This window comes from Podarcis vaucheri, assembly GCF_965113315.1.
Source record: "Podarcis vaucheri genome assembly, chromosome: 3".
NCBI classification, from domain to species: Eukaryota; Metazoa; Chordata; class Lepidosauria; order Squamata; family Lacertidae; genus Podarcis; species Podarcis vaucheri.
Window position 1 is genome coordinate 32,004,110 of NC_138761.1, and position 27,140 is coordinate 32,031,249.

General features: G+C 43.3%; 1 protein-coding gene across 4 annotated transcripts; it reads right to left on the reverse strand.

The window, feature by feature from the left end:
- Positions 1–1,506: 1,506 nt before the first annotated feature.
- On the reverse strand, positions 1,507–26,393 carry AIDA (axin interactor, dorsalization associated). Of its 4 annotated transcripts, XM_082217873.1 has the most exons (12): positions 26,133–26,393; positions 17,112–17,181; positions 13,476–13,529; positions 10,848–10,868; positions 10,697–10,751; positions 8,070–8,133; positions 7,727–7,833; positions 6,775–6,786; positions 5,569–5,691; positions 2,861–2,983; positions 2,284–2,401; positions 1,507–1,967 (listed from the first exon to the last, which is right to left on the reverse strand). In XM_082217873.1, the coding sequence occupies exons 1-12, from the start codon at positions 26,240–26,242 to the stop codon at positions 1,871–1,873; spliced, it is 954 nt and encodes a 317-aa protein (XP_082073999.1). In that variant the 5' UTR covers positions 26,243–26,393; the 3' UTR covers positions 1,507–1,870. The 4 variants fall into 4 exon arrangements, with proteins under 4 accessions (XP_082073999.1, XP_082074001.1, XP_082074000.1 ...); XM_082217875.1 differs by lacking the exon at positions 10,848–10,868 and having other exon boundaries at positions 26,133–26,391; XM_082217874.1 differs by lacking the exon at positions 6,775–6,786 and having other exon boundaries at positions 26,133–26,390.
- Between the last annotated feature and the right edge of the window lie 747 nt (positions 26,394–27,140).

Consider the following 27,140-nt stretch of genomic DNA (forward strand, 5'->3'; position numbering starts at 1 on the left):
TTTGATCTGTAATTAATCCAGAGAGGATTAGGCCTGCCAAATTATAAGTACAAGGGCTTTAAGGGAGGGGAAGTAAAGGGATACATTTTATTCCACAATCCAGCGGGGGGGGGGAGTAGTCTCTTTTATGTTAAGTGGTGTGTAGTGTTGCTCATCTGTTTTTTTGTTGTTTTTTTAAAAAACCTTTGCACACTAACCCATCTCCAAAAGGCCTTATAACATGAAGGTGCCCAGAATGGTGCCTGTGGATTTCTGAAGAGCTCCCCGTTTCTTTCTGTTAAAGCAGAGCAATATAGCTTCTTTTTTAAAAAAAAGTAAATGAAGCTTTTAATTTAATGTTTTTTAAAAACCCTCTGCTGATCAAACAGTCCAGAGCGCTTCAGGCAACATTTGGACAGCCCTACTTTTTGCAGAGTCTAGGGCCCTAAGAAATTGAGAATATACAGCATATAGCTATCACCCCAGTTGGTCTCATTATTTGGCCTCTCCACAGAGTTGATGCACACACCCTTAGTTAAGTATTCATGCAAGTCCATGATCTCAGAATTATTTTGCATATTTCCATTCTCTTAAAGTAAATTTCATAGGGAATTTTGTATGGAGGCTGGCAAAGAGCTCAGTTCCTCTGGTAACAGCATCTGTTTCCTCTAAAGTTGTTATACAATTTGTTTTTCAAATAACAAGGTGGGTGACTTACCGTATTTTTCGCCCTATAGGACGCACTTTTTCGACTCCAAAAATGAAGGGGAAATCCGTGTGCGTCCTATGGGGCGAATACAGGCTTTCGCTGAAGCTTGGAGAGCGAGAGGGGTCGGTGCGCACCGACCCTTCTCGCTCTCCAGGCTTCAGGAAGCTATCAGCAAGCCTGGGGAGCCCGCGGGAGTTCCCACAGGGCTCCCCACGCTGCGGATAGCAGCCTGCCGCCCGGGGCGCCCTGAAGCAGAGCGCCCCGCGCGCCGGGCAGACATCGGCCAGCCCCACAAACTCGGGGGACAGCGGGGAGGCGCAGCACCGCCATACCGCTGTTCCCCGAACTGGTTTTGGGGGGTAAATAAATGAAAAAAATTTTCCCTTTATTTCCCCTCAAAAAAACTAGGTGCGTCCTATGGGACGAAAAATACGGTAATTTCCTTAATGATCAATGTAAAAAATTCAAGTCAGTAGGCAAACTACCTGATTTTTTAAAAATATATATATATCAAGCAGTCTTTCTTGTGATCAGATTATTCCTAATTTGCCTTAGCAAGTGTAAATTACCTATTTATTTTCAGGAATTCAGAAGCACCATGATTCATTTGTAGCTACTTTTGTCCCCAAACTGAAGAAAAAACAGGCATATGAAAAGATGAAGGCAATCCAGGGCGCAGCATGACCAAGTATCTTTTTGCATCAAGTAAATTCAAGTGCTGCCTTTTTTTTTTTTTTTTTGGTCACCTTCATAAAATCAATCCATTGACTAGAGAGAGATGCATACTTGAAGAGTTGCAGCAACCATCATGATAATAATTTTGTTGATACTGGCACATCTTTATTGCTGTATCAGGTCTGGCGGATGAGGACTTCCCAACCGCCTTACTTGGGGGTGTTCTTATATGGGTGTAGAAACCAAATTACAAAACTGAACTCTTACAACCAGCCCAATTAGGAAAATTCACAACACGCTTTGGAACATCTGTGATAAAAATATACATTCCAAAGAAAACTGCACCCAGGTGGCAGGGCTTGGCTGCTGATCCACTCGATGTGCGGCAGGGGATGGTCCCATTTGACTTGCTGGGTAAAATGCAGCCATTTCCCCTGCGCCCTGAAGGATGAGTGCTACATAAGGCAGCTGCTATGGTTTTGTGGCAAGTGGTTCAGTTCACAAAAGTCACTCTTTGTGCAGTGTTTGATGGAGGTGAAGATAAAGTGGCTTCTTGGTCAACAACTGGAGTTTCTTCCTCTTGAAGTCAGTGGGTTTTTTGTACCTATAATGACATAAAGAACTGTCAGACTCTTCAGTTTAATGATCCTTAGGACATGTGAAAGCACACAGTTACGATGAGCCTGCCTCTGTGCGCTGCAGCATCCCATGTCAAGATGTATTAGGTTGTGATTATCACTCCCCTGCTATCTTACCTACTAAAAGTTTTAATACTTTGACAGAGGATGCTCAGCTTCTTTATCAGTCTAGCAGACTTTGAGCAGCAATTGCCAATCCAGCATAGCACAAGAAGTTATGTTCTTCAACATGCAAGCAATTGGAAGGATCTGAGTGTACAGCATGTGCCCAAGGTCACTTACAGTTCTATAACAATTGGTCCAGGTTTAATTTCATCCATCTCCATGAAGGCAAAGCACTTGGTGCTGGTGAACCTTTTCTTAGGCTTATAGTGTTTAAATTCAAAGAAAATAGCTGCACCTGAACAGAGGGGAAAAGAATCATTCCTTGAAAGGAGGCATCTAGGATACAGAGGGTGAAGACCCCCAACCACATAGACTTATAGAATTGTAGAGTTGGAAGGGAGCATGAGGGTCATCTCGTCCAACCCCCTGCAATGCAGGAATCTTTTGCCCAACGTGGGGCTTGAACCCACGACTCGACTGAGCCATGTAGAGATGATGCAGAGCTGTAGCAACACAGTGCATGTTACATGGCAGAGTACCTCTTTTTATAGGCTTGGCACAAAGCTGCCTCCCATTAAACAACACTTTTTGCTTTACGTTATAAAAGGTACTGAGCAATTATTAGAAACACTGTTGTCAATCTGTCACGAAAGCAAAACATGGAAATGTTCTTCCTCCCCACCCTAGATTTTTGACTTCCGAAGTGGTTCTAAATTCAGCTTTGATCAGCTGGTCCTATTTCAATGCAACAAACCTTTTGTTAATTTTTCAACGTGTTTCTGAATCTCGATGTCCACATTAAAATGAACATATGTGTCTTCCTTCCTTGAAGCAACTGGTGTGTCCTGCACAGGGGTCAAGTCTATCCCATTCAAATCTGTTAGGAGGCAGGAGAGAGAGCTGTTTCAATTCTTATAAAAATACAAGGACCACTGCATTAAATTTTGGAAGCCTCCATTTCTGAAAATGTAACAACAGAATTATACATGTTACTAGTGAAAAAAGCATTTGTTTTTGGGAACAGCACAAGAATCACCTTTAGATAAGAGTATCTTACATGACTATCACGTCCAATCCAAAATTGTGTACATAATACCACAAGGAACTGACGTATCACACCTGTTAGGAATTCTCATTGTGCATCACTTGTTGCAAGAGAAACACGTGCATATGACAACATATTTATTTAGGGTGAAATCCATTGTTGCCATTCTGCTTAAGGAATCCTTTTAATTCAGCAGAAGCATTGACTAACGTTAAAAAAAAAAAAGGGGAAGACGATTTTCCCTGCTCCTTGTTGCAGTATCCTTCACCCCGCCTTCTGCTCCAGATAGCTGAAGGACACTCCAGTACAGCATGGAAAGTGGTCTAGACTGAAGGGGAATTGGTTAAAGAATACCACTTTTCTAACATTAGCAGACATCTCCACTGGATCAAAAACATTTCTGTAAGTAGAATTGCAGTGTTGTTAATTATGTTTGTATGGTTCCTCGGTAAAATATATTTTCTTATAGTGTACATTCTTGGAAGCTCACAAAATAAAAACAGCATTAATCATTTCCTTTCTTGCAGATTAAGACTCGAATTTCATGTTTAAAAAACTCAAGTAGTTTAAAAGGCCTGGATAAATACAAATATTTTCACCTGGCACTGAAAATACAATGTGATGGTTCCAGGTGAGGCCACTGCAAAGCTAGGATATCACCCTCCCTAGTAGTATGCTCAAGGTATATGCTATTTCCTACCCAGGGGTGATTTTGCTACAGAAAATCTGACAGGTTAGATCTGAATGCATTTGCAGTGTATATTGCAGGATATTGCCCAGTAAACTATCACCCACCAGTAACAGTAACGGTAGGCATAACATAAATTCAATTCTGTGAAGGGCACTTTCCAAACACATAATCCACCTTTTTAAAATAAGATTCAATACTTTCATACCTCAAACGTCACTTGAAGATTTTCAAGAAATCCACAAAATATGTTGCTCTATTTATTCTTTTAGGAACACTTTGTCATTAGCATTTTTTAAGAAACAGAAAAATACAAAGGTACCGTATTTTTCGCCCCATAGGACGCACTTTTCCCCCTCCAAAAATGAAGGGGAAATCTGGGTGCGTCCTATGGGGCGAATGCAGGCTTTCGCTGAAGCCTGGAGAGCGAGAGGCATCTGTGCGCACCGACCCCTCTCGCTCTCCAGGCTTCAGGAAGCTATCCGCAAGCCTTGCAAGCCCGGTGGGAGTACCCGCGGGCTCACAAGGCTTGCGGGCAGCAGCCTGCAGCCCCCACGAGTGTCCGCAAGCCTCGCGCGCCCGGCAGGAGGTCCCACCGGGTGCGCGAGGCTTGGGGCGGCAGCCTGTCGCCCGAAGCACGGGAAGCCCTCCGGAGGGCTCCCCCTGCTTCGGGCGAGTGTCTGCAAGCCTCCCGCGCACGGCAGGAGGTCCCACCGGGTGCGCGAGGCTTGGGGCAGCAGCCTGTCGCCCGGAGCACGGGGAGCCCTCCGGAGGGCTCCCCCTGCTTCGGGCGAGTGTCTGCAAGCCTCGCGCGCCCGGCAGGAGGTCCCGCCGGGTGTGCGAGGCTTGGGGCGGCAGCCTGTCGCCCGAAGCACGGGGAGCCCTCTGGAGGGCTCCCCCTGCTGCGGGCGAGTGTCTGCAAGCCTCCCGCGCCCGGCAGGAGGTCCCACCGGGTGCGCGAGGCTTGGGGCGGCAGCCTGTCGCCCGAAGCACGGGGAGCCCTCTGGAGGGCTCCCCCTGCTTCGGGCGAGTGTCTGCAAGCCTCCTGCGCCCGGCAGGAGGTCCCGCCGGGTGCGCGAGGCTTGGGGCGGCAGCCTGTCGCCCCGAAGCACGGGGAGCCCTCCGGAGGGCTTCCCCTGCTTCGGGCAGGTGAGCGCAAGGCTTGGGGCGGCAGCCAGGGCTGGGGGGGGGGGGGAAATAATTTTTTAAAATTCATTTCCCCCCCAAAAAATGAGGTGCGTCCTATGGGCTGGTGCGCCTTATAGGACGAAAAATACGGTATATATTTTATATATTTGAACACACTTTCATCGTCAGAAGAAGTTAATCTAATAGAAATCTGTCATGACCTGCTGAATGTTAAAAGCCAAGAAAGATTCAAACACTTATGACATGAAAGTGAGCATTCATTTCAAAGTGAAAAGAGGAGCTACTATGTTGAAGACTTGGAAGAAGTCTGGATAATGCACAACTCCTAACAGATGCAGGATGCTTCTCAAAACCAGTATCTTGGGATACTGGCATGACACAAATGTGTCATTTTTCAGCCCTTCATAAACACTGATTGAGTCAGAGAATGTGTACATGTTGAGGGGGGAAACTACATACTTGCTGTGGGAGTCTTAAGCAATTACTGCCAAGCCTGCTGGCAGCCGGGAGTAGATCAGAAGTGTCAAAGGAACAAAGCTTGACTTAATTGCCTCGCCAATGCAACTAACACAACAACTACCTTTCACACTAACTGTGATATAGGGATCGATGCACTGCCCAGCATCTTTAAGACCAATTTTCTCTATTTTGATAGTAAGCAACGTCATCCCGGGTTCAGATGGCAATCTGGGTAATAATGTACCTGGCAAGAAAATAAGACAAGGGGGTGTTAAAGAAACAGAATTATAGCCCTTCAGCACAGTTTCTACCACTATTTTTATCTGCATTCTGAACCTGGAGGATTCAATCCACTGACTGTATTCAAGGAAAAATGGGGCTGCCTAATGTCAAAGGACCACCTTGAGCCACAAACAAACAGCTATTCATTTGGATCTGCCAGGAAGTCTCATGAGTAAGAAGTCTGCAGGTCCTTTTCAATGTTCACCATATGGGGAAGCAAGGTACCAGCCACCAGTAATCCAGTACACTTGGATTACAAGGATCAGATATATTATATTAGTACATCTAATCCCCCAAATAAGCACTGAACAGATACACCAATTGTGGGAAGACAAAAGATTCACCTCTGTACCCAAAGACCTCGATTCAATTGAGGTGGGCAGACTTCAGGGGGTTGAGGTCAGCTCTGAGGTCAACTTCATTGCTGTTTAACTGGAACTCTGAGGTCCAGTAATTGGAACCAGGTGTAAAATAGTGGATCAGGGAAATGGCAGAGCCAGATGCAAAATGGCGGCTCAGGGCCAATTAACAACTGTACTCGCAGCTCTATATGGTGATAAACCTGTGTATATATAAGTACAAATCTACATTTGAGTCACCTTAGATAACAAAACAGCAACTGGCAAGAAGAGTTTCACAAAGGTCTGATCAAAGGTAACCAATGAATATTATTATATGTTAGAGTTCAGAAATAAATATCAGCATAAATTTCCTCCTTTTGAAAGAGATAGTACCAGGTATTAATCTGCAGGATCTACTCTTCAAATTACAACCTCCCCCTGCCACCCCCCCCAAAGTGGAATTACTTTTTTCATGTGACCCTAGTCATATAAAGCAATACGGACACTTGGAGATGTTCTGACTTTGGGTTTAATTGTCTGGTGGCATGGGCAAAGAGCTCTGCAACATCTAGCATTTGTTGCTGTGGGCAGGATGATTTTACATACAAGAGTTTTCACATCCAAGTGAAAGCACAAGGCCAGTGCTCTGGCCAATACGAACACATTCACAATTAATAGCTGCTCACATTAAGATATTATCATACCTTCATTGGCTCCTGCGTTAGATGAATTATGTAGTATATGGTTACACGATGGAGCCATGCATGTAGAAGACAAGACCACGTACAGTTAGGCAGCACAACAATGCAATAGGGCATCCATGGAAACAAGCAGATTGTACAGGCAAAGCAAGTACAATGAACAGTACAAATTCAGCAAAGCAGCTGATTTGAGAATAGCAGTATATAATGCCTCCCGAAATCTAGGTTGCATGAGTCACCTTAAGCCTTTCACATTTAAGCCCTTCTGTAAAAAGTATTTCAACACTATGTTTACACGTATCTAACTACAAATTTTGTCCAGACATAGAAGACAAAAATGAAAGCGAGTGCTGGTGGTCTAAGAGCCATTTCAGACATGGCAATTTGCCAGGGAACAGGAAGCACAACTATCAGGTGCCCTGGACACCTTTAGAGATTCATCAGCTATAGGAGCGGAGTCAAGATCCCAATGGATGCAAGTGATTTTATACTCAAAATGTTTTGCAAATAAGTCATAGTGAGCTACTGTTGGTTCTATCATCTCTTTTAGAACAGACTATAAAAGGCACCACACTACCCGGAAAAGTTCTGCTGGACAGCACAATGAGGATGCAATGGAGGCAGCAAAGTATGCCCTCTTTACTGCCTTCACTGCCACTAGGTAGGCTTGATGAGGAGCCCTCACCAGTGTTCGATTGCATTTGATTGCAATTTTCCTCCACTCATGTTTGAGCCGTATCCTAGCTTGTTTCCTCTGAAATATACCAGGGAGCCAAATGGGCTCCACAAAGAGGAAGAGAGCACTCGGGGCGATCGTGTCAACGGCGTGCGCCATCATCCATTGGCTAATGACCATCCAAGTGTGCACCCAACCACTTCTGCAACAAATCTTAACTCCCACATCATCACCCTCATCCTAGTAAATGACATTTGAAGAAAATGGTGCCCCTACTACCTGGAATTCTGGCAGGAAACGCGTCTGGAGATCCTGCTCCAGCTCCACCCTCCTCCTCATCTTCTTCAAATTCCAAATCTTCCTCTTCACCAGGTGCTAAGATCTTCCTTTAAAAACACACACACCACAACTGAGGGGTGATTATGCACCTTCATCACTCAATTATTTTCAGATCAATGTGCCTGCAATGAACAGTATGGCTTGAGGAAATATCCGTAGCCTTCCAGATGGTAGGAAGTTAGAATTGACCTCTAACAATTCACTGTTAGACACTATACTCCAATCTCTGGTATAGCTTCCTAAAGCCCTCTCCATATATACTTCTAATTTATTGGTTGCTTACCTTGGCGGAACAGGCTGAACATCAAAGGGGAATTCTTTATTATAGGAAAGAATATTCTTTAAGACTGTAAGGGAAGACAGACAGTCACCATCAACTATCAAAAAGCCTAATTAGTGTATAAATGAAATAAACAGGCAGAGGGTTTCATTCTTGTGCCCTCCCAGAAGACACCTGAAAGAAACAGTGGCTCCTTACATATAACATAACAACAGGGTCACTGTAATTATCATTTTCACAGTCACCCCCCCCCAAAAAAAATTCTGAGTTTTAAGGGTAAGTAGCATTTCCTACAACCTAATTCATGCAAGAAAAGCAAAGAATGAAAGAAAAAGGGTCAAATGCATGGTGAGAAAAATTACATCCGATCGTATTTTAAACCAATGTCAATGTGAGAGCCATACTTTTTGTCTTTTCATGTTGAAATAGCTTGCTCTCTTCTCAGAAAAAAATAGCAACTTGCAAACACTGAGAACCAATAGTGTTTCCCTTCATTCCGAGTAAGGCTCAGACAATAATCTCTCGGAAATAGTATGAAGAATTGGTGATGGTACTTTTATCATTTGGTCCCACACAATCACACACAGTATGTATTTTTTTAATAGAACAATATCTGCTACCATCATGTAAATTAAAGGGGGTGGAGGGAGAGAATAAGGCATTGTATACATAGGACTCTACTCCAGAATAAGATGGAATATCCAGTCCTGATAATATGAGGAAGTTCTATAAGGCTGCTGAACTTCATGAAGTACAATTAATCGTAGCCCTGGTTACAGATGAACAAGACCTTTCATTTCAAAGTAATGTTTCATATTGTGGTTTTGGATTTACAGCTACACTGTTTACACATACAGGTTCTTTGTTTTTAATGGTTTACCTGTCATTTACCCAACACACTGAGAAGTTAAGGAAAGCACTTTGCTTTCAATGCTTTACTACAGAAGAATCTAATTTCACCACTCTCCTGTTCAAGAACGGAAAAATTCAGGGCACCTCTCTCTTTTGCGAAAGAGCACACTAGAGACTAAGGCTGCAGTGTTATGCACACGTTCCTGGGAATAAACCACAACGAGCAAAGAGGGGTTCAGACTTGCATAGGATCGTGTCCCTAAGAGTTACGAGTGGAGAAAAAAGTAAGTACCAGGTTCAGAGCAACATCAATTCAGTCCCCTTTGCCCAAATCAAAATATGACACTACTGTTTTCAAGCTTTCCATGTGTGAAGAAGTAGGATTTTCAATCATGCTGCATTTGGGCATTGGTTAGAAAATTTGGGTTGTAAAATACTTGCTCTCGCAGCTCTCTCCTGCATAGGAGGGTCAAAAGTTCACAAGAAGGTTAAAAGTACAATGGAATGTTTCACTCATGAAGTTTGCTTATATTGATTTATTTAAAATACTCACGTGCCATCCTTTATTTAAAAAAGTTCCAGGGTAGTTCACTCACACAGGAGGCTGTGATAGCCCTACCCTCCATGAATTGCGTAACTTCCTTTTAAAGCTATCCAAGTTGGTGGTTATCAAAGACTACTAGGCATGGTGGCTACACATGGTCAGAGGCAGTAGGCCTCTAAATACCAATTGCCAGAAGCCACTGAAGGGTAGAGTGCTTGCAGATTTCCCATGGGCATCTGGTTGGCAATTTTGAGAACAAGATGTTGGGCTAGACCAGGCACAGGCAAACTCGGCCCTCCAGATGTTTTGGGACTACAACCCCCATCATCCCTAGCTAACAGGACCAGTGGTCAGGGATGATGGGAGTTGTAGTCCCAAAACATCTGGAGGGCCGAGTTTGCCTATGCCTGGACTAGACAGACCATTGGCCAGATCAGTCAATACCTTACATTAAAATAAACCCTTTGGATCAAAGAAAGCTACCTGCCAAAGTGGAACCTGTGCACAGATTTGTAATCAACTTACTTCTACTCAGAGTAGAAATATTAAATTAATGGACCTAGGTTAATCATGGCCATTCGTTTCAATGAGTCTACACCGCGTAGACATTTCTTGACTAAAACCCATTATGTATCTGCAATAGTCACTGTTCTGGACATGCATTGTGGCTCACGTAGGCACATAATGGGCAGCTGTCTCAGAGGAGGGATAATCTATCTTTACATCAACAGTGATTGAATGATCCATACACATCCCCCTCCTCCAAGCGAAGCTGATTGTGCTGGAAGGGTAAACAGCCAGTGAATTATGCACAGATGCAGTGGAAATCTGTGCTGTTATGTTCAGTTCAAAGGTAACTTCTCGTTTAATTAATTTCTCATGCTGCATTAACATCTTTTTCACAGCATTCGTTTTAGGAAATTCTGGTCTAGAGAGTTGCTTCATCACTTGCTTGACGGAACAGCATGCTTGGAAGATTATTTTCCTGGAGAAAACCAATCAGCTCCTAGCTGCTTACCAATAGAATCTTTATAGAACTGTTTGGAATACATTTATAGCAATCAGGAGCCCAAAGCACCTAGATATGAAAACCAAGACTACCTTGTGGGCCCTCCAAGTTGTTCTTTGTGGTGCATAGTAAGAGAAACCAGAATATCACAATAGCACAGCTGATTGAACACCATCCCACACTGACACTGCTTTTAAATTATTCTTGAAATTAAAAGATACTTACTTGGTTCTAGTTTCTTCAGATCCTCTAGCTTAAATCCTTCCTGGGACTGTGTAGACTAAAAGGAAAGTAGTATTACATATCTGTATCTACTATCCATTGCTACAGCCAGTTACAATGGTAAAAGTAGTGCTGGTTTTGCATTTTGTTCTACCTCTTGTTTCCTGAAAGGGCCCTGTATTTCAAAGAGAAACTAACTGTTAGTTCTTTGGGTACCTTTGAACTTCATTGTTTACCTAAAGGGAAAAAGTTATTGAGACACAAAATCCTGCTGATGTAAAAAACTGACTGGAAAACATGTTGAATTATCAGCTTGTCTTTAATGCATCAAAAAAGAGAGCATTCTCTCCAGCTTCTTGAAGATTCATTAAGGCATTAGAAACAGAAAAAATAATTTCCCTTGTGAGTCTTAAGAAATATCTGCTCTCTTGTCAAAAATTGAATATGGTAGTAATGTCCAATCATTTTCCATATTAGATCCACTTTATCACACACACACATTGGTCCCTTATATATTTTAATTAAACCATAGGAATTTGTGTGTGTGTTAAGACCACCAAAATTCAGGGCAGGGTTTACAGGACTAAACTGTGGCCTTTCAGATGTTGTTCGACTCCCAAATCCAATCATCCCTGACAAGTGGTCATGCTGGAATGACGGAAGTTGGATTCAAACGTGATATGGGGGAACTGCAGGTTACAGGACTAGAACCAGGACAAAAAACATTAAGGATTATGGATGTGTTTTAATTGCTCATGTGGTCAGACCAGGCCAGAGGTGAAGAAACCAGTGATAAGATGTCTGATCGGGCAGAACTAAGCTGGGGCCTTCTGCCAAAATAACTTTACAAGGAGAAAGATAGCATAGATCAAGACTGGAGGGCAAAGCAAGTTATAGACCAGTAAGAAATAAAGGCTGCAGCGAACACAGGACAGCAGCAACAACTAGTTTACTAGTCACTGCATTTAATTAATTAAACATCCTGGTGATGCTTACATATTATATTGCATGAAGACCTGTTGGCAATCTATATAGAGATCAAGAAGTAATTATGCTGGTGTTGAAGGCAAATAATGACACATTTGCTTAAGACTGAAGTATTGGCATGTTGAAACAGCATGCAATTTAGTAATATATACTTAAACAAAAGAAATGACACTGTAGACTTTGGGTAGATTTGTTTAAAGTCAGAGCCCAACAAAACATTATACTCATTGTGAGAAAAATATAAGCCACAGTCTAAAGGCTCCCTCAATAGGAAAGCTGAAGGAGCTTGTCCTGATGTCAAACTGAAGGGAGAGAAATCCAGAGGCAGCAGGCTTATCATCTCTACTTTTCTTTTTAACAGCTATGAGAGATTAACTGAGCAAGATAACCAGAGATAGAAGTCTGCCTGTTGGCCAGCAGCATTTCTTCACCTCTCAGTGTGATATCAAGGCAAGCACCTCTAGCTCCTCTTGACTACGGGGAGGAAGTCTTCAGAAATCTCAATGACTAGAACCTGGCTGCTTTTCTTATGGCAAAGGAAACATACTGCCATGTATCACACTTCTCAGTTCTATTTTTTGTGCTCCAGCAGTAAAGTGTACATATGCTTTGCATGCAGAAGGTCCAAAGTTCAGTCCCTGGTGTCTCTAGTTAAGAGGATCTTAGATACCAGGATTGAGACCTCTGCTTGGAGAAATTCAACCAGTCACAGAAACGTAGACTGTAGACAGTTGCACGGTCTGGTTCAGTATAGGGCAGTTTCACATTGAGAATTTCAGCATAAGCCCAAAGGGCTTCACTCCTGTACTGGTTGTAGTAAAATGATTATGAAACAGGTTTCAGTTTGTGCTACTTTCTATTGTGATCTAACATGTCAGTAGGAAAGGCACTAAAGTTTCTTTGAAGTATATATATATGAGTGATGTTGTTACTTTTTCTTGCAGAGTATCTATAGGAGAAAACTTAAAAGGTGAAGAAAAGCAACAAATAAAACTAGACGTCATTCTCATCCCAGACCAACTCCAAAATACATCACTACTAGTGAAGTGATCAGTCTACTTTACTTTGTTGTTCATGGGACAAGAGCACCTTTGTGAGTAGCCCCCTAAGCACTTCAGTGATATTTAGGAACACTTTGGTGAGATTAACATGGAAGGCTTGAAAATACAGACAGAAAGCCACCACCTTCAATATTCAGAAGTTGTTTTAAGAAGAACATTGACCAACCAGAGGAGGGTAGTCAGAACGGTGGCGAGTTTGGAAACTAAGTTTTACGAAGACTGACAGAAAGAGAGCTGACTGTGTTGAGCCTGGAGAAGATAATATTAAGGAAATACGTGATAGCAATCTTCAAATATCTAAAGAGCTTTGATGTTCCAGAGGGCTAGAGACAAAGAATGCAAATTGCAAAGAAGACTTCAGCTAAGCATTAGGAGAAACTTGCTAACAAAAAGCAGTTTGTCGATGGAACAGACTGCCCTAGGAGTGATGGCATCTCTGCTGGAGGTATTTAAGCATAGGATTGTCATGAATGCTGTAGCTCCATTCTGAATTGAGCAGGAGGTTCGACCAGAAGACCTCAAACAGTCTCTACAATTCTATGATTCTATTCTCAACCACTGCTTAATTTTATCTCTCCTTCTGCTTCTGATTCCCTGTAATAAGTGGCTAACAGAGGAATAGAATACAATATATGTAACAAGCCATCTTTCCATAGATAGTGTCTTTTATTTAACATTTATTGAGACCCACAAAGAAACTGGAAGTCACAAGGTGAAAACTGAATTAACTGTACCTGCAAAGCTGCACTCCTGAGTTCCAAACATGTTGCGATCTTTGCTAAGGTTTTCTGTAAGTGAGAGGAGAAAGTTAACTTTTTTTTTTTACTAACAGAATATTTCTTTTCAAGCTCATGTACTAAAGCAGCAGCAATTCAGTTGTGTGTGTAAAAGATGGAAGAGACGGCAAAGTGCCTATCTAAGTGTAGAGGCAGAAATAGCGGGCAAGAATATTGCTCTGTGTTCCTAAGAGCTGTTTCCCATATGCAGCCACACTCCTGCACAAAGATATACATTTTATTATGGAAGTTCAGCTGTGCAACACATGTAGTTTGAAAGCAGAATGACAACCAACTTCCAGACTGAGCTACAAGAGACCACATCTTCATAGATGAACGCAAATCAGAATATATTAAATTCTAATATCAGACTCTTCCCAAATACAGTGTTGTAAACAAGAGGGCTAAAGATGTTCTCTTCTTTTTCCTCCACCCACATTCCTTCCCACTCACCCCCTGCACTGAGCCAGAGGCAAGTGAGGTATCAGTCTGCTTTCCTTTCCTGGCTTAACAGCTAGGCTTACAGCCCTATTTCTTCTCCCCAAATTAGAGCATTACAGCTGCTTGAACTTGCCAGCTGCACTTTGTTGTGGAGCAGAAAGCTTTGAGATGTGTTAGAAGGCACTTGAGAGTTTAAGAATGATAATGCACTCAGATTTGCTTGGGAGAGATTTAGAGCCACAAGGAATAGGTCTGGTTTGTTATTTTTTAAAGAAAGAAACAGAGATCTATTGAATGGTGGCAAGATACCAGCAAGCATTATTCATAGCTATTTCTCAGGAACCACACCCAACACTAACTTTTTTTTTAAAGAAAAAAAAACCCAAATCCAAAACACTACAGCTAGATACAGCTAATGTTTTTCCAAGTGTTGCTTTCCCCAACAAGATGCTTCATTTTTCAGCAGGGAAAACATTTATCACATTAAAAGTATTAAAGTTGTAATGTCCTTGCAAGTGAGAATCTTTGTCCACAATTTATGTTAAAACTGAATCTTAAGAGTGTGCTATTGGATATGTTAACCATTAGCTCTGCTGTGCAAGTAATGTTTGTGCTACTGCACATGTTTTTCATCCAAATTGAATTTTGCTTTGTTAGAGCTTTAAGTCTATTTGCTAGTAATCAGCTATAAGTTCGGTATGTTTTAACGCAGTGATAGTTTGCAATGAAACAGGATTTTCATGACTTGATACTGCTAAATGTAACAGAAAGATCAAGACACAACCCCCCTTTTACAAGAGCCAAGAACTCACCATGGGAAGAGAGGTGTGACCAGTAAGAAGAAATTAAGCAACAAAGGGATTAAACTAGTGAAATTTCTATCTCATTTGACTTTTATGTCCTCTATGATGCATAGAATGACACAACGTCCATTATGCCCACACCTGTCCTTCCTATAGAGTTTGTACCTAGAGATAACCATGTCACACTGGTTCTCTCCATTCCACCAGGTTTCTGTTATGCCGATTCTATCTATGCTTGCCTTCAAGACCATGCACTCCAGCTCACCCATCTTGGTTTGGTGGATTCTAGTATTAATGTCTGAACACAGTTTCTCTCTCCAAATGTTTTTGGCACTTGCATATTTTTAAAAAAAGAGAAATGTGGCTGAAAAGTTCTCAGTCTAATTCCAAACCCAACTCCATTCCATTTAGTCACCTATCCCCTTCTCCCTAAAGAAACACATCATTCATTTGCTTCCTGACCCTTCCTTCCTAGAACATCAGAACCTGAATGCTTTCTTTGCTCCTGTTCCCCCCGCCCCTGAACATCGGAAATTTATGCACTGAGATGGCAGTGTCCAGGGAAGACCCGCCCCCTTCTAATTGCCATGTAGCAATTTGCTACTCTAGATAGGAAGAAGACTCTCTTTACTTTAAAAAATAGTCCAAAACAAAGCTGGTTATTCTTTCAGAGATTGTATCTTGACATTTAAAGCAAGATCCATTAAATCTCATCATTTTGCAATGATAGTTGTACAATCGCCACAGCAGATATAAACATACAGCAGTGAAGAAATGAAGAAATGTCCTTGGGATTAACACCTGCTTGTTCTGCCTTTATCCACCCATCACTCTTTTGATTAAGATGGACCATAGATCTAACCAAAACTTTTCAGAGTGCGCATTGGCTTCCCTATTGTGAAGAGTGTGAAGATTATACTTCCATGCTATCCTAGAATGTGCCTTGAAAGGCAGGGAATTAATCTCCGAATCCTCACCATGCATACTCTTATTTAAGATCCATTTGAAGGCTCTACTACACAATGGCAGGGATTCAACAGAGCCCTAGAGTAGAAGACATTTCCATTCATGCAAGAGGAGACCGCCAATCTGCTGATCCTTCCTTCAGCTATAGTCCTCATATTTCATGGTGTTCTGAGAAGCAGTAGGGGGGACTGCAGTAGGAAGAAGAGAGGAGCTCTGTTCAAGAGCAAAATTTTGTCTGTTGTACTTAAGACCAGGCAGAGTCAGTTAAGCAATATGGAGACTCAATCAAAACTATTTTAGCATACATTTTTTCCTAATTTAGGTCTGGAAGCATTTACCTATTAAGTGATTCAAGCTCCAGATCTCAGTGGACAAGTTACCCATACACATTCACTTCTATCACACATCATAGCCCCAAGGCTATGATAAACCCTGATTGGTATTGATTTAGAAAATCTGTTTCATCCAAGAGAGCCTGGATTTGGTTAGCAACCACTTGCTCATGAACTATGTACAAGAAGGGGACATTAGTAACTGGCTGGCAGCTGTTTAAATTTTGTGGATCCAGGGAAGGCTTAAGGAGTGGTTTTACCACTGCATCCTTTAAGCAGACAGGGACCGTTCTTTCTAGTAAAGAGGCATTAATCACATTTGGCCCAACTAGCCTTCCCCTCTTTATTAGTTTTTATCAGCAATGAAGACCAAAGGTCCATACCCACACCAATCCAAGCACCTTGTTCACATCCTCAAACCATATCAACTGAAGTTCATCCAACAAAACAAGTCAAAACAGTGTTCTGGATCCCTCTCGAGATTCACCTGCTATGGAGTCAAGGTCCAGCAGATGCAAGTAATTTTATTCTCAAAATGCTTCACAAACAAGTCACGGTGAGACACCATTAGTTTTACCACCTCCATCAGGCTAGAGTATAAAACGCCCTGTACTACACAGAAAAGCTCTGCTGAATGATGCAGTGGAGGCAGCCAGGTTGGCCTTCTCATTAACAAATTGTGAATGGAAAGATTTGGTTTAAAGCCAAAATGTCACCTGTATAATAAAATGAATGAATTTTCAATGGCCTGGCTAACTTGTTGGTGCATGGTGAAGCAGGGATCTCCTGCTTAGCAGTGAGAGTACTTTCTGTCTATGGTAATCTATGTTAAGCTTCTTTGAACAAAATTTCTTCTCCTGAAAGCGGAATGCCCAAAGCTTTAGAAGGCAGATAATGACAAGGCAGCTTTCAGACATTCACTGCCACACAAAACCCAATATTTTTAAATGGCTGCCCAGATAGTACTTCCTCTTTTCTCTTTACTGCAAGGAAAGGGTTAAAAACTATTTTAAAGAATATTCCACCACCAATGAACATACACCATCATGTACCTTTTGATCTTCTGTGAATTCTGAGTTGTTGGGTTGAGACTGGGCCTCTTTCTGTAGATGCCTTGCTAATCTGGAAAGAGGGGAGACACTTTGTGAAATTTAGGGTCATAAAAAGTGTAACTGTGCTCTTAAAATTCTTAAAAACAGGTTTAAACAGGAACCTGTATGTTTTATGTTAAGAGGCAGACAATGTTCTCAGTAATGAAACAGTATGTATATGTTAGGAAGGTATACAAGAATTAAAATAAGGACAATCAAACCAAGATTTAAAAACATGCACTTCTTCAAACATTTTCACCTAGAACTAATTAGACATACATTAATTAGCCACCCAATGTTTCTTATGTTTATGCTTGGAAAACACAATTATGTTGGTCTATGTTGCCTCCATCATTACATTCTGCATGGAAATTGTTACTGTCATTAACGCAACTCCCACCTATGATGTAAGTTCTGAGTAAATAAGAAATAGTAAAACTACTACTGTACATCTCAACCAAGCCCCTAACAACACCTGTTCTCTATAAAAAGCCATAGTATATCCATACCATTTAGCATCTCTGTAGGTCAAGTCCTTATCAGAGAATGACAGAAATTACTTTATATTTGAGGAAGCACTTATGTGATCAAGGGCACCAAAACACTCTCAAAACGAGATCCCTGTTCCTATCATTTTTTAAATCTATAATCTGACTTGCAGGAAAGTTGAGTTTGAAGCAGATATACAACTTCCAATGCACTTTCTAAGCAGATGCAATCAAACCAAGGAGTTACGTAACATACAGGGAACTGAAGTTATGCTGTTTCATATAACAGATAATGCAGACTCCAGACAACTTAATCCAAGTTCACACAAGTGGCAGGAATTAGGGCTAGGATATAAACAAAAGTACGCCCAATAGTGCTTCTGAATCTCTGCCTCCCAACAGCAGCTACCCACCCTTGTTGGCAATGCCCCAAAAGCTGCACCCGGAACTGGGAAGCTTCACAACAGCTAAGGTACTAGTGTAGTAAGAGCAGCAGGCAGCGGCAACCTGTTGGAGGTGTGCCTAAAGTCTTGCTGGAGCCTGCTGAACATCAGGTTATTGGAGATTCCTTGGAATAATGATCGAGAGCAATAAATTCACTCCAATCTAGACATTGAACTTATAAGATCCATTTCTACCACTATTTCAATCAAAGCCAAACAATTTATACTTGCTTCCAAAAAATACTCATACAGAAGCGGGCTGTTGGCAATTCTGTTTAGTAATCTGTAAGCCGGTAACATGTGGAACTTCACTGGAAAAATTCATTATTATTATTGAGAAAGGGTCAAGATGAGACAAAATTCATTTAGCAGGAATCTACCTAGGAGCAGGAGCCATCAGAAACCCCTCTTATTTTTACTGATCTTTCCTTACATGACCTCACTGGATGTGCTCCAGGGTAGAAAAGCAATTATTATATATCTGGCTAACCGCCTTTGTGAACTGTGTACCCTAGAAACCTTTGCAACACACAGCAGCTCCCCAGCAGGCAAACCAATGTGCACAGGGCTAGTTGAAGACAGAAAGCTCGAAAATGGTTGCCACAGCTTACCGGGATTCTGAAAGTTAATGTACCAATATTCTCCCAAGTCTAAAATAAATAAGATTGCACCTCTGCCTGTGTGGCAACAAAGACAGAGCTAATGCTTTTCTCAGGGAATGGGCCGTGCAGGTCAGTGGCAAACACAGTGGCGTAGCGTGGGTTGTCAGCACCTGGGGCAAGGCAAGTAATTTGCGCCCCCTAACCCATGAATTTTAGCACTCGAGTGCGAGGGCGCCCCCCCAGATGTTGCACCCAGTGCGGCCAGCCCCCCCTGCACCCCCATGCTACGCCACTGGGCAAACAGCAAAGTATGTGGCATGCCCCAAATCCCCCAGCAAAGAAGCCCAGGAAAATGCAGAAAACAGGTTGTTTTGACTGGTCACCCGCAGATTTATTCAACACACTTAGTTAAGGGTAGGGATACTCAGGCCCAGGGTTCAAATATAGCCCTCTGGGCCTCTCAATCTGACTCTCTCCAGTTACATACTCTGTCCCCAAAGCCACATACCCTAACAGCCTTGATTCCCCACCCTCCTTGAGTGCCTTTGCCCGGCTTGAATGTGCCCTTGAACTCTGATGAAGATTCTTGCTTGCCTGGATGGAGGATATAGAATTGGGTATGTGTGTGTATAGAAACTAGGCTGGTGCATTAAGGTAAAATTTACAATTACTGCTCCTCCCACTCTTCCCTCTGGCCTGCTCATCACTGGCATGTGGCCTCCAGGTCACCTGAAAGGGGATGTGGACCTCAGACTGAAAAAGTTCCCCTAGCCCTGCAGTAAATGGAAACAGGGCATCAATTTTCCACTTTTAAAAACAACAACAAACAAAAGACAGGGGGAAGCTTTTATACCCATTATGCAGGCCAACCAAAAAGGTGGTGTGAAAAAAAGATCAGAAAAGGCTTGCCTCTCTCCTCACAACTGCATATCCCTCCATGAGAAATCCTTCAAATTGTGGGGGAAATGTAAGCCCACACAGCACACGGCTTGTAACACATGATTTCAGCTAGTAGGGTTTTTCCAGATCAACCATCAGACCATTTGGTATTTATGTTACCTATATGCTGCTTCCAGCAATGCACAAAGCCAAGAGATGTAAATGCTGCAGTGGAAGCACCTCTTTTCTCAGGTGCTTGAAGAAGTAGATGGACCAAATTCAGTCCACTTTTCCCCATGACAGTTCAGTCCACTTTTCCTCATGGCCCGAGTTGCAGTACTAATTTTGCCAGGAGCTATAGGCTCCGTTTCCTCCTGAGTGTCAAGCTTCTAAACCTCTTGTGTAATGGAATAAGAGATGGGAAACCAAAAAAAAGCAAGGTGGGGAAATGCTAGAGATTTTGGAGGTATGTAGTTGAGAAGGAAAAAAGGTGTTTGAAGATCTTAGGCAGGCTTCCTCAACCTCGGCCCTCCAGATGTTTTGAGACTACAATTCCCATCATCCCTGACCACTGGTCCTGCTAGCTAGGGATCATGGGAGTTGTAGGCCAAAAACATAGGTTGAGGAAGCCTGATCTTAGGTACATGTAAAAATATGACTTCATTAAAGTAGTACTACTTTGCTTATATAAATTAAATGCATAGCATACAGCATACATTTGAAAGAGACAATAAATCCCTTTGCAGGGTTATACAACCCTGTAAAGTGACAAGGGCTTTCAATTTAACAGCAAGAAAAAACAGTGAAATGATCTAAACATGCAAATGCAAACTCATACTTACCTACCTGGAAAGAGACAAAGAAAGCTGCACCCAGTTGATGTTGCCAAACAACTCCACAAATATACCGGTAAGTGGAACAGTCTGAACTATATATATAACTTGCTAATTCTGTACACGTACTATAAACTGTCAATTTTGCAAGATTTCTATACAAGCATACAATGATTTCTGTCCAGCACACCCTCTTTTGCCTTTCTGAAGTATGAGATTTGTGATTTCATTTCGAAGATTGAATTTGCTCATCTTAAACCTAAATGATGTTAAGGCAGAACAGCAAAGATGGTCCCTAACCATCTATAAAGCTACAAAAAATATATAATATGAAGAGGTGAAACCTGACATTTTTAGGAAGGATAGCAAAGGAACAATTCTCAAAGTGGGTTTTCATCTTTGATATTATGTGTTTGTATGTTTTGTGACTCACCCTGAGAACATTTTATGATGAAGTGCAGAATGTAATTGTAAAAATAAAATAAAATCTAGCAAAGTTGATTGCTCTTAAAAACCATTTTAAGAGAATGAAGTTCAGCGAACACCAATATTTTAAAACAGTGCCTTTAAAAGCATCCCATCCAATATTCTAAAAGAGATAAGTACTTAATGTTTTCCCCATCTACCTAAAATTTTCAATTTTCCCATGTAAGGCTGAAAACAGGAAAAAAGTTTTGTCCCTCAATATTCGCAGGCCTCCATATTGCTGCAGAACAGGGATGGGCAATCTGTGGCCCTCAGTCTAATTTCAAAAGGTCCCTGCAAGTTCACACTTCTAGCAAGAGTGCTGTGGCCTGCTCAGCTGAGCAAGTCCTTGGCAGTATGAAAAAGGAGAATGGAAGAAGGGTCCCATCTACTTTTTGCTCCAGCCCCATCTACCATCATCACAGAATGAAGCCCTTGGTACACAAAAGGTTGCTCAAATCTGTCAAAGAATCTAACAGTTATTGAGGCACCATTTTCAATATTTTAAAGAGGGGAAGCTAAGTTGGGAGCTGGCAAGTTATCCAAAGGCACACCATGAGTCAAACTGGCAAAACTGCAACTCTGAGTGCATGAGATTTGGATGCAAATCCAAATCCGCCCACAGGATTACTCTGCCCTATTTTTGTCCTAGAAATACAGGACCACATTTACCATTTCTAGATTTCACCATTACATCTCTTAGGGCAGGTTTGCACATTCATATTGAGTGAAAGTAGTGCAGTAGACAGCCCTGAAATACAGTTCAATGAAAAGGGATGTTATGCTCCACCACTTAAGCATCTGCCAGGGGAAAAGAGAGTCACACTGTTACTACTGCTTTCTGACGAGACATTAGTGATGAGGTTCATCACTTCTGCTGCCTGGTTTATCCCCTCCTTCAAAAACCTGTGAAAGTTTTAAGAGGCAAGGCAAAACGGCTAAATTCCTATCGCAGAACCATGTGCATGGTTTTCCAGGAAAGTCTGAAACTAATGCATACTGCACAAACCAAATCAATTTAACAAGAAAAAATTATTGGAGTTCCACAAGCCTACCATTAAACCCTACAGCATTTTCCATGTAAAATCTATATTAAGTTCCATCGCAAACATAGAAATGAACCTTTATTTGCACAGACCATCTGATGCAGTACTGTACTTGGCATCTCTTTGAGTGAATTGTCCTCTGTATTAACATTTTACAGGCAATTCCAGTGGAGACCTAGAACAGCTCCAGCAAATGTCAACAGCAGGTATTTAAGTGTCTTCTTACTTGACAACCTGCATGATATATAAAAAGTGATACATGCTCATTAATCAGTAACGCCAACTGCAAATCAGTGGCAGCCAAAGGTAGCTGAAACCAGTGGGACTGCAAGGAAGTCACAGAGGGGTGGCCAATAAGGCCATGGGGACATAGCCAAGTTGCACTGGTTTTCTCCCTATCCTCCTCCCTTGCAAGGATATAGTGGACATTTAAGTACAGTATTGAGAGCCAGTGTGGTGTAGTGGTTAAGAGCGGTAGTCACGTAATCTGGGTAACCGGGTTCGCGTCTCCGCTCCTCCACCTGCAGCTGCTGGGTGACCTTGGGCCAGTCACACTTCTGTGAAGTCTCTCAGCCCCACTCACCTCACAGGGTGTTTGTTGTGGGGGAGGAAGGGAAAGGAGATTGTTGGCCGCTTTGAGACTCCTGAAGGGGAGTGAAAGGCGGGATATCAAATTCAAACTCTTCTTCTTCTTCTTATTGCCTTTGTACAACTAACTACTTAGTGCCTAACTAAACTGAAAAGTGTCATACTTTAGGTTCAGAAGCAGTCACAGTTGCTTTTCTCCTAGAAGAAAAGTTGCGTGGCCTCCATCTGTTCTGGTTCTCTTGTTTTAGTTGTATAAATATTTTGTTGTTGTTGTTGTTGTTGTTGTTGTTTAGTCGTTTCCGACTCTTCATGACCCCATGGACCAGAGCACGCTATTTAGTACCTAACTAAATGTCTTACCTTTAAAATTATTTAATTATTTATATACCACACTTTCATATGTTACAAGCAGCTACAACTTAAAAGCACAACTCTAGAATAAAAACAGTAACAACTTGAGGCACCTCAGTAAAAGCTGGTTGGCGAAGAATCTCAGGTTCAAAAAGACCAGTGCAAACCTTGGTTTAAAAGATATGCCTGCTGTGACAATGTCTGCTGTGGGTTCATGCCACAATAAACGTACATTACTCAGAAATAAGCCCCACTGAATTCCATTGGGATTGCAGTATGAATTGGTAAGACTTTTTTAAAAAGTGCCACAAAGGACTGTTAACTAGGGACCCCATAAATTTCCAGAACTATGGAGAGACTATTCCCCTCCTCTGGCCAATCACTATCTCTTAGCCTAACCAAGATCTCAGGGTTGTGGGTACAAAATGGGGAAACTGAGACCCATGAATGCCACCTTGAGCTCCTCAGAGCAGCAGTGGGGAACTGTGTTCAGCCTGAAGGCCCAGAAGGGAATGTTCTGAGGGTCAGTTTGTTCTAAATTATTATTATTATTAGTAGTAGTAGTAGTAGTAGTAGCAGTAGTTGTTGTTTATACCCTGCCCATGCACCCCCTCCATGAGAAGTTCAGAGAGTGGCAACACAAGAATGGGCATTTTCTAAGGTTGTTTGTTGAATGCTCCCTCCAGGGAGGCTCACTTGATGCCTTTATTACATATCTTTAGGTGTCAAGCGAACACATTCCTCTTCTCCCAGGCCTTTGGCTAATTAAACAATTCAATTTATGGCCTGTAAAGCAAGATGAGCACCGCAGCCCTAGAGTTGTTCGTGACTGGACTTACCGTATTTTTTGCACCATAACACTCACTTTTTTCCTCCTAGAAAATAAGGGGAAATGTCTGTGCGTGTTATGGAGCGAATGCCTGCGGGTGGCGGGGGGGATCTGCTGCAGTTGTGAGCAGAGGATCCATGGTTCCCCTTCCTTCCCTCCTCCGTGGTTACAAAGCATGGATCCTCAGGATTTTTGCATTGGGCTACTCTAAACTCACTGTCAGATCACGTCTGTGGCCACAGCATGAACCACAAAAATCATATATCCACTATTTCGTTTAGAATATTTTTTTTCCTTGTTTTCCTCCTCTAAAAACTACGTGCGTGTTATGGTCTGGTGCGTGTTATAGAGCGAAAAATACGGTAACTGTCAGGGGTACCTTTACCTTTTTATGGCTTTTTAAACTGTGTGTTGGGGGTGCTATTGTTTTGTTTTTGCTATGTTGTGTGGTTTTTTTAATATTGTAAACTGCCCTGGTATTCTCAGATGAAGGGTGGTATAGAAATTTAATAATTAATAACTGGGTCACCGTACTCTGATTAACGATGATGTGGTGACATGGCATATACTAACAAGGGGAGGCTTAGAACAAGCTTTGACATATGTCAACAGAGGGCATATAACTGATTCTATTCTTCACACCTACATGGCACTCAAAAAGGGATACTCCTATGTTGTGGGAGGGACAGAAAAAGATTCTGAAGTAACTTGTAAAGGTAAAGGTAAAGGTACCCCTGCCCGTACGGGCCAGTCTTGACAGACTCTAGGGTTGTGCGCCCATCTCACTCAAGAGGCCGGGGGCCAGCGCTGTCCGAAGACACTTCCGGGTCACGTGGCCAGCGTGACATCGCTGCTCTGGCGAGCCAGAGCCGCACACGGAAACGCCGTTTACCTTCCCGCTAGTAAGCGGTCCCTATTTATCTACTTGCACCCGAGGGTACTTTCAAACTGCTAGGTTGGCAGGCGCTGGGACCGAACAACGGGAGCGCACCCCGCCGCGGGGATCCGAACCGCCGACCTTTCGATCAGCAAGCCCTAGGCGCTGAGGCTTTTACCCACAGCGCCACCCGCGTCCCACGAAGTAACTTGTAACGCACAGCAAATAACTATTTGAAAGATGAAGGGCACATACTCTAAGACAAGATGCCAAAGAATTATTAATCTCATTCTGTGAGGTCAATGGGTTTTTAGACTTCTTTTTCTTGAACTGGAACCCTCCTCATGCCATACTGACTGGAAGTCACCAAGGCGCTTTAAAAGCTGTTTGCGATATAGCAGGGAGGATGTCAGCTGTTTGAATAGGAACAAATTTCACTGAAAGCCCCTTGCATTAGTTTAAGGCTTAAGCAGCTCTCTTGGATCTCAGCCTGTCTTCTGGTTTTTTGCAGATTTGATTCAAGTCAAGAACAGCAGTCATAATTGCTTCCCAGCAAGCTATTAATATTATGCAGGAGTCCCCAAGTGCCAGCTGGGTGCCGATCAGCGAAACATGAAAGCTTGGCAGGAAAGAAAAGGTGGGCCTCTCCAATTTTTATGGAGGGTAGGTATCTAATTGGCAAGCAGGGATCTCCACGGCATGGCATCCAAAGCACCTGCACCTGCAGAAACCCTTCTTCCACAGATGGTTTCTAGAGTTGCAAGAAGCCCTGTGCCACAGCACATCTGCAGCTCCAGCGAGGGCTGAGAGATAGTCGCAGCATCCAGATTAACAATGTGGACAACAACAGGTGGCTCCCAAAGGCAACACTTTCGCCAGACACCACACAACTGGCAAACACATAGATGTGCCTGGGGAAGCAAGACAACGTTAACAAAATCATTTAGTCTTATTTCTAATGTTAACTTTAGGTTTCAGTGGAAACACGCATAGAGAGAGAGAGAGAGAGAGAGAGACCCAGGGCAAGGGCACTGAGGCGGAGATATCTCCCTATCCTTCCTTAAGGCTTCAAAGCTCAATGTTGGAGGCAAATATTTAGAAATAGAGATAGGAGTGATCTAGTTCAGCAGCCCTTCCCACGGCTCCCCAACGCCTCAACTGAGGACGGCCTCATCTTCACCCACAGGCAACCCCCCCGGACCTTCGTGGCCCTACCCCCCCCCAAAAAAAAACCCCACAACAATCCTCCTGAAGTGAAGCATTGACACATATGGGCTCCAAGCACGCAGAACCTCTTGCAGCCTTCAGACCCCCCCCCCCGCCTTCGTCTCCTGAGGAACCGGAGCCTCTCAGCTCCTCAGCCCCACCCAGAGCTTCTTCGATGCTTGTGCCCTTCGGGTCACCACCCTCGGCCTCCGCCCAGAAGCGCCAGACCCACCCAGTGGCGCCCGCAGCCCTCCAAGTGCCTTCGCCCCAGCCTCAACTTCTTTGCCCCACCCAGTGCCGCCCGCCGCCTCTCACCCGCCGCCGCCGCCGCCGGGCTGCCCAGCCCTTCGGAGCCGCCGCCCACCCCGCACTCACATCTGATACTCGTCTATCGCCTCCACGAGCTGCCCCCAGGAGTCGAAGTCGGTGCCTTTCCTGAAACTGGCGCCCCAGCGCTGCAGGAGGCTCCGGGCCGCTTCCGACATGGTCCCAGCGCTGCTAGGGCACCATTTTCACCCCCGGGGCCGCGCGGGGGGGAGGAGGAGGAGGGCTCGCGCCGGGCAACCGCCGCTCCGTCCAAAGCCTGCAGCACCGCTACTCAGTCACCGACCAAGCCCATCTGCCACCGCAACCAAACCTGGCGGCCGCCTCTGGGCCGGCTCCGCCTCCCCGCCATCACGCTCGGTTGTGCCCGACCAGCCTTCCTTGCTCTGCTCTCCGGCGCATTTAGAGCCGCGGTGACACTGGCGAGCGAGCGTCGGCTTTGGATGCGCCTTGAGTTCTACGGGGCTTAACTCCCTGGTCAGTGAGCATATAAAGACGGCAACCTAAAGAAGGGGCTCGCTGGGCTTTCCCAAGGAAGCCAGCAGAGAAATTCATTTCCCCGGAGGCTTCGATCCAACGGCAGAAGCAAAGACAGGGCTCGTGATGGAGCTCGAGCATTTCTTGCGGGAAATATTTATTCATTTCTATGTGCGCACGCAAGCGATCATTGTTATTCCATGTCAAAAATTGGGAGAGGGTGGCTTTTAGGACAGCCCACCAGTGTAGTCTGGTGTCCCTTTCCCCATACCGGCAGGTGAGCAGTCGAGTAAGCGCATGAGACCATAACCCAGCAGTGTAGTCCAGGCTTAGCATCAGGCGTAATTGCGCATCTAATGCACCGTCGCCCTCCTTTTGTAGAACAATAGGCAGTAGTAGCCCGACGGAATTCCCCCCGGGGATTACCGCTATATTGTTAGCGGAGTTTAAAGGTAGGCCCTGCAATAGAAGTTATATGCTCCCTACATGTCACTTTATATTTAGGGCTATACAGATATTCGCATACACGCAGACACATACAAAATCCATAGGATTATTATAGGAAAAATGTAATCGAGTTGT

What these genes read in the sequence shown, in the direction of transcription:
- AIDA (XM_082217873.1), bottom strand. Translation starts at nt 26,242, where the DNA reads ATGTCGGAAGCGGCCCGGAGCCTCCTGCAGCGCTGGGGCGCCAGTTTC. An exon ending in TCAGGAGTGCAGCTTTGCAG is followed by an intron (nt 10,869 to 13,475) that starts GTACAGTTAATT and finishes TTTGAAATACAG; the next exon opens with GGCCCTTTCAGGAAACAAGA. An exon ending in CGTTGAAAAATTAACAAAAG is followed by an intron (nt 2,402 to 2,860) that starts GTTTGTTGCATT and finishes CCCTCTGTTCAG; the next exon opens with GTGCAGCTATTTTCTTTGAA.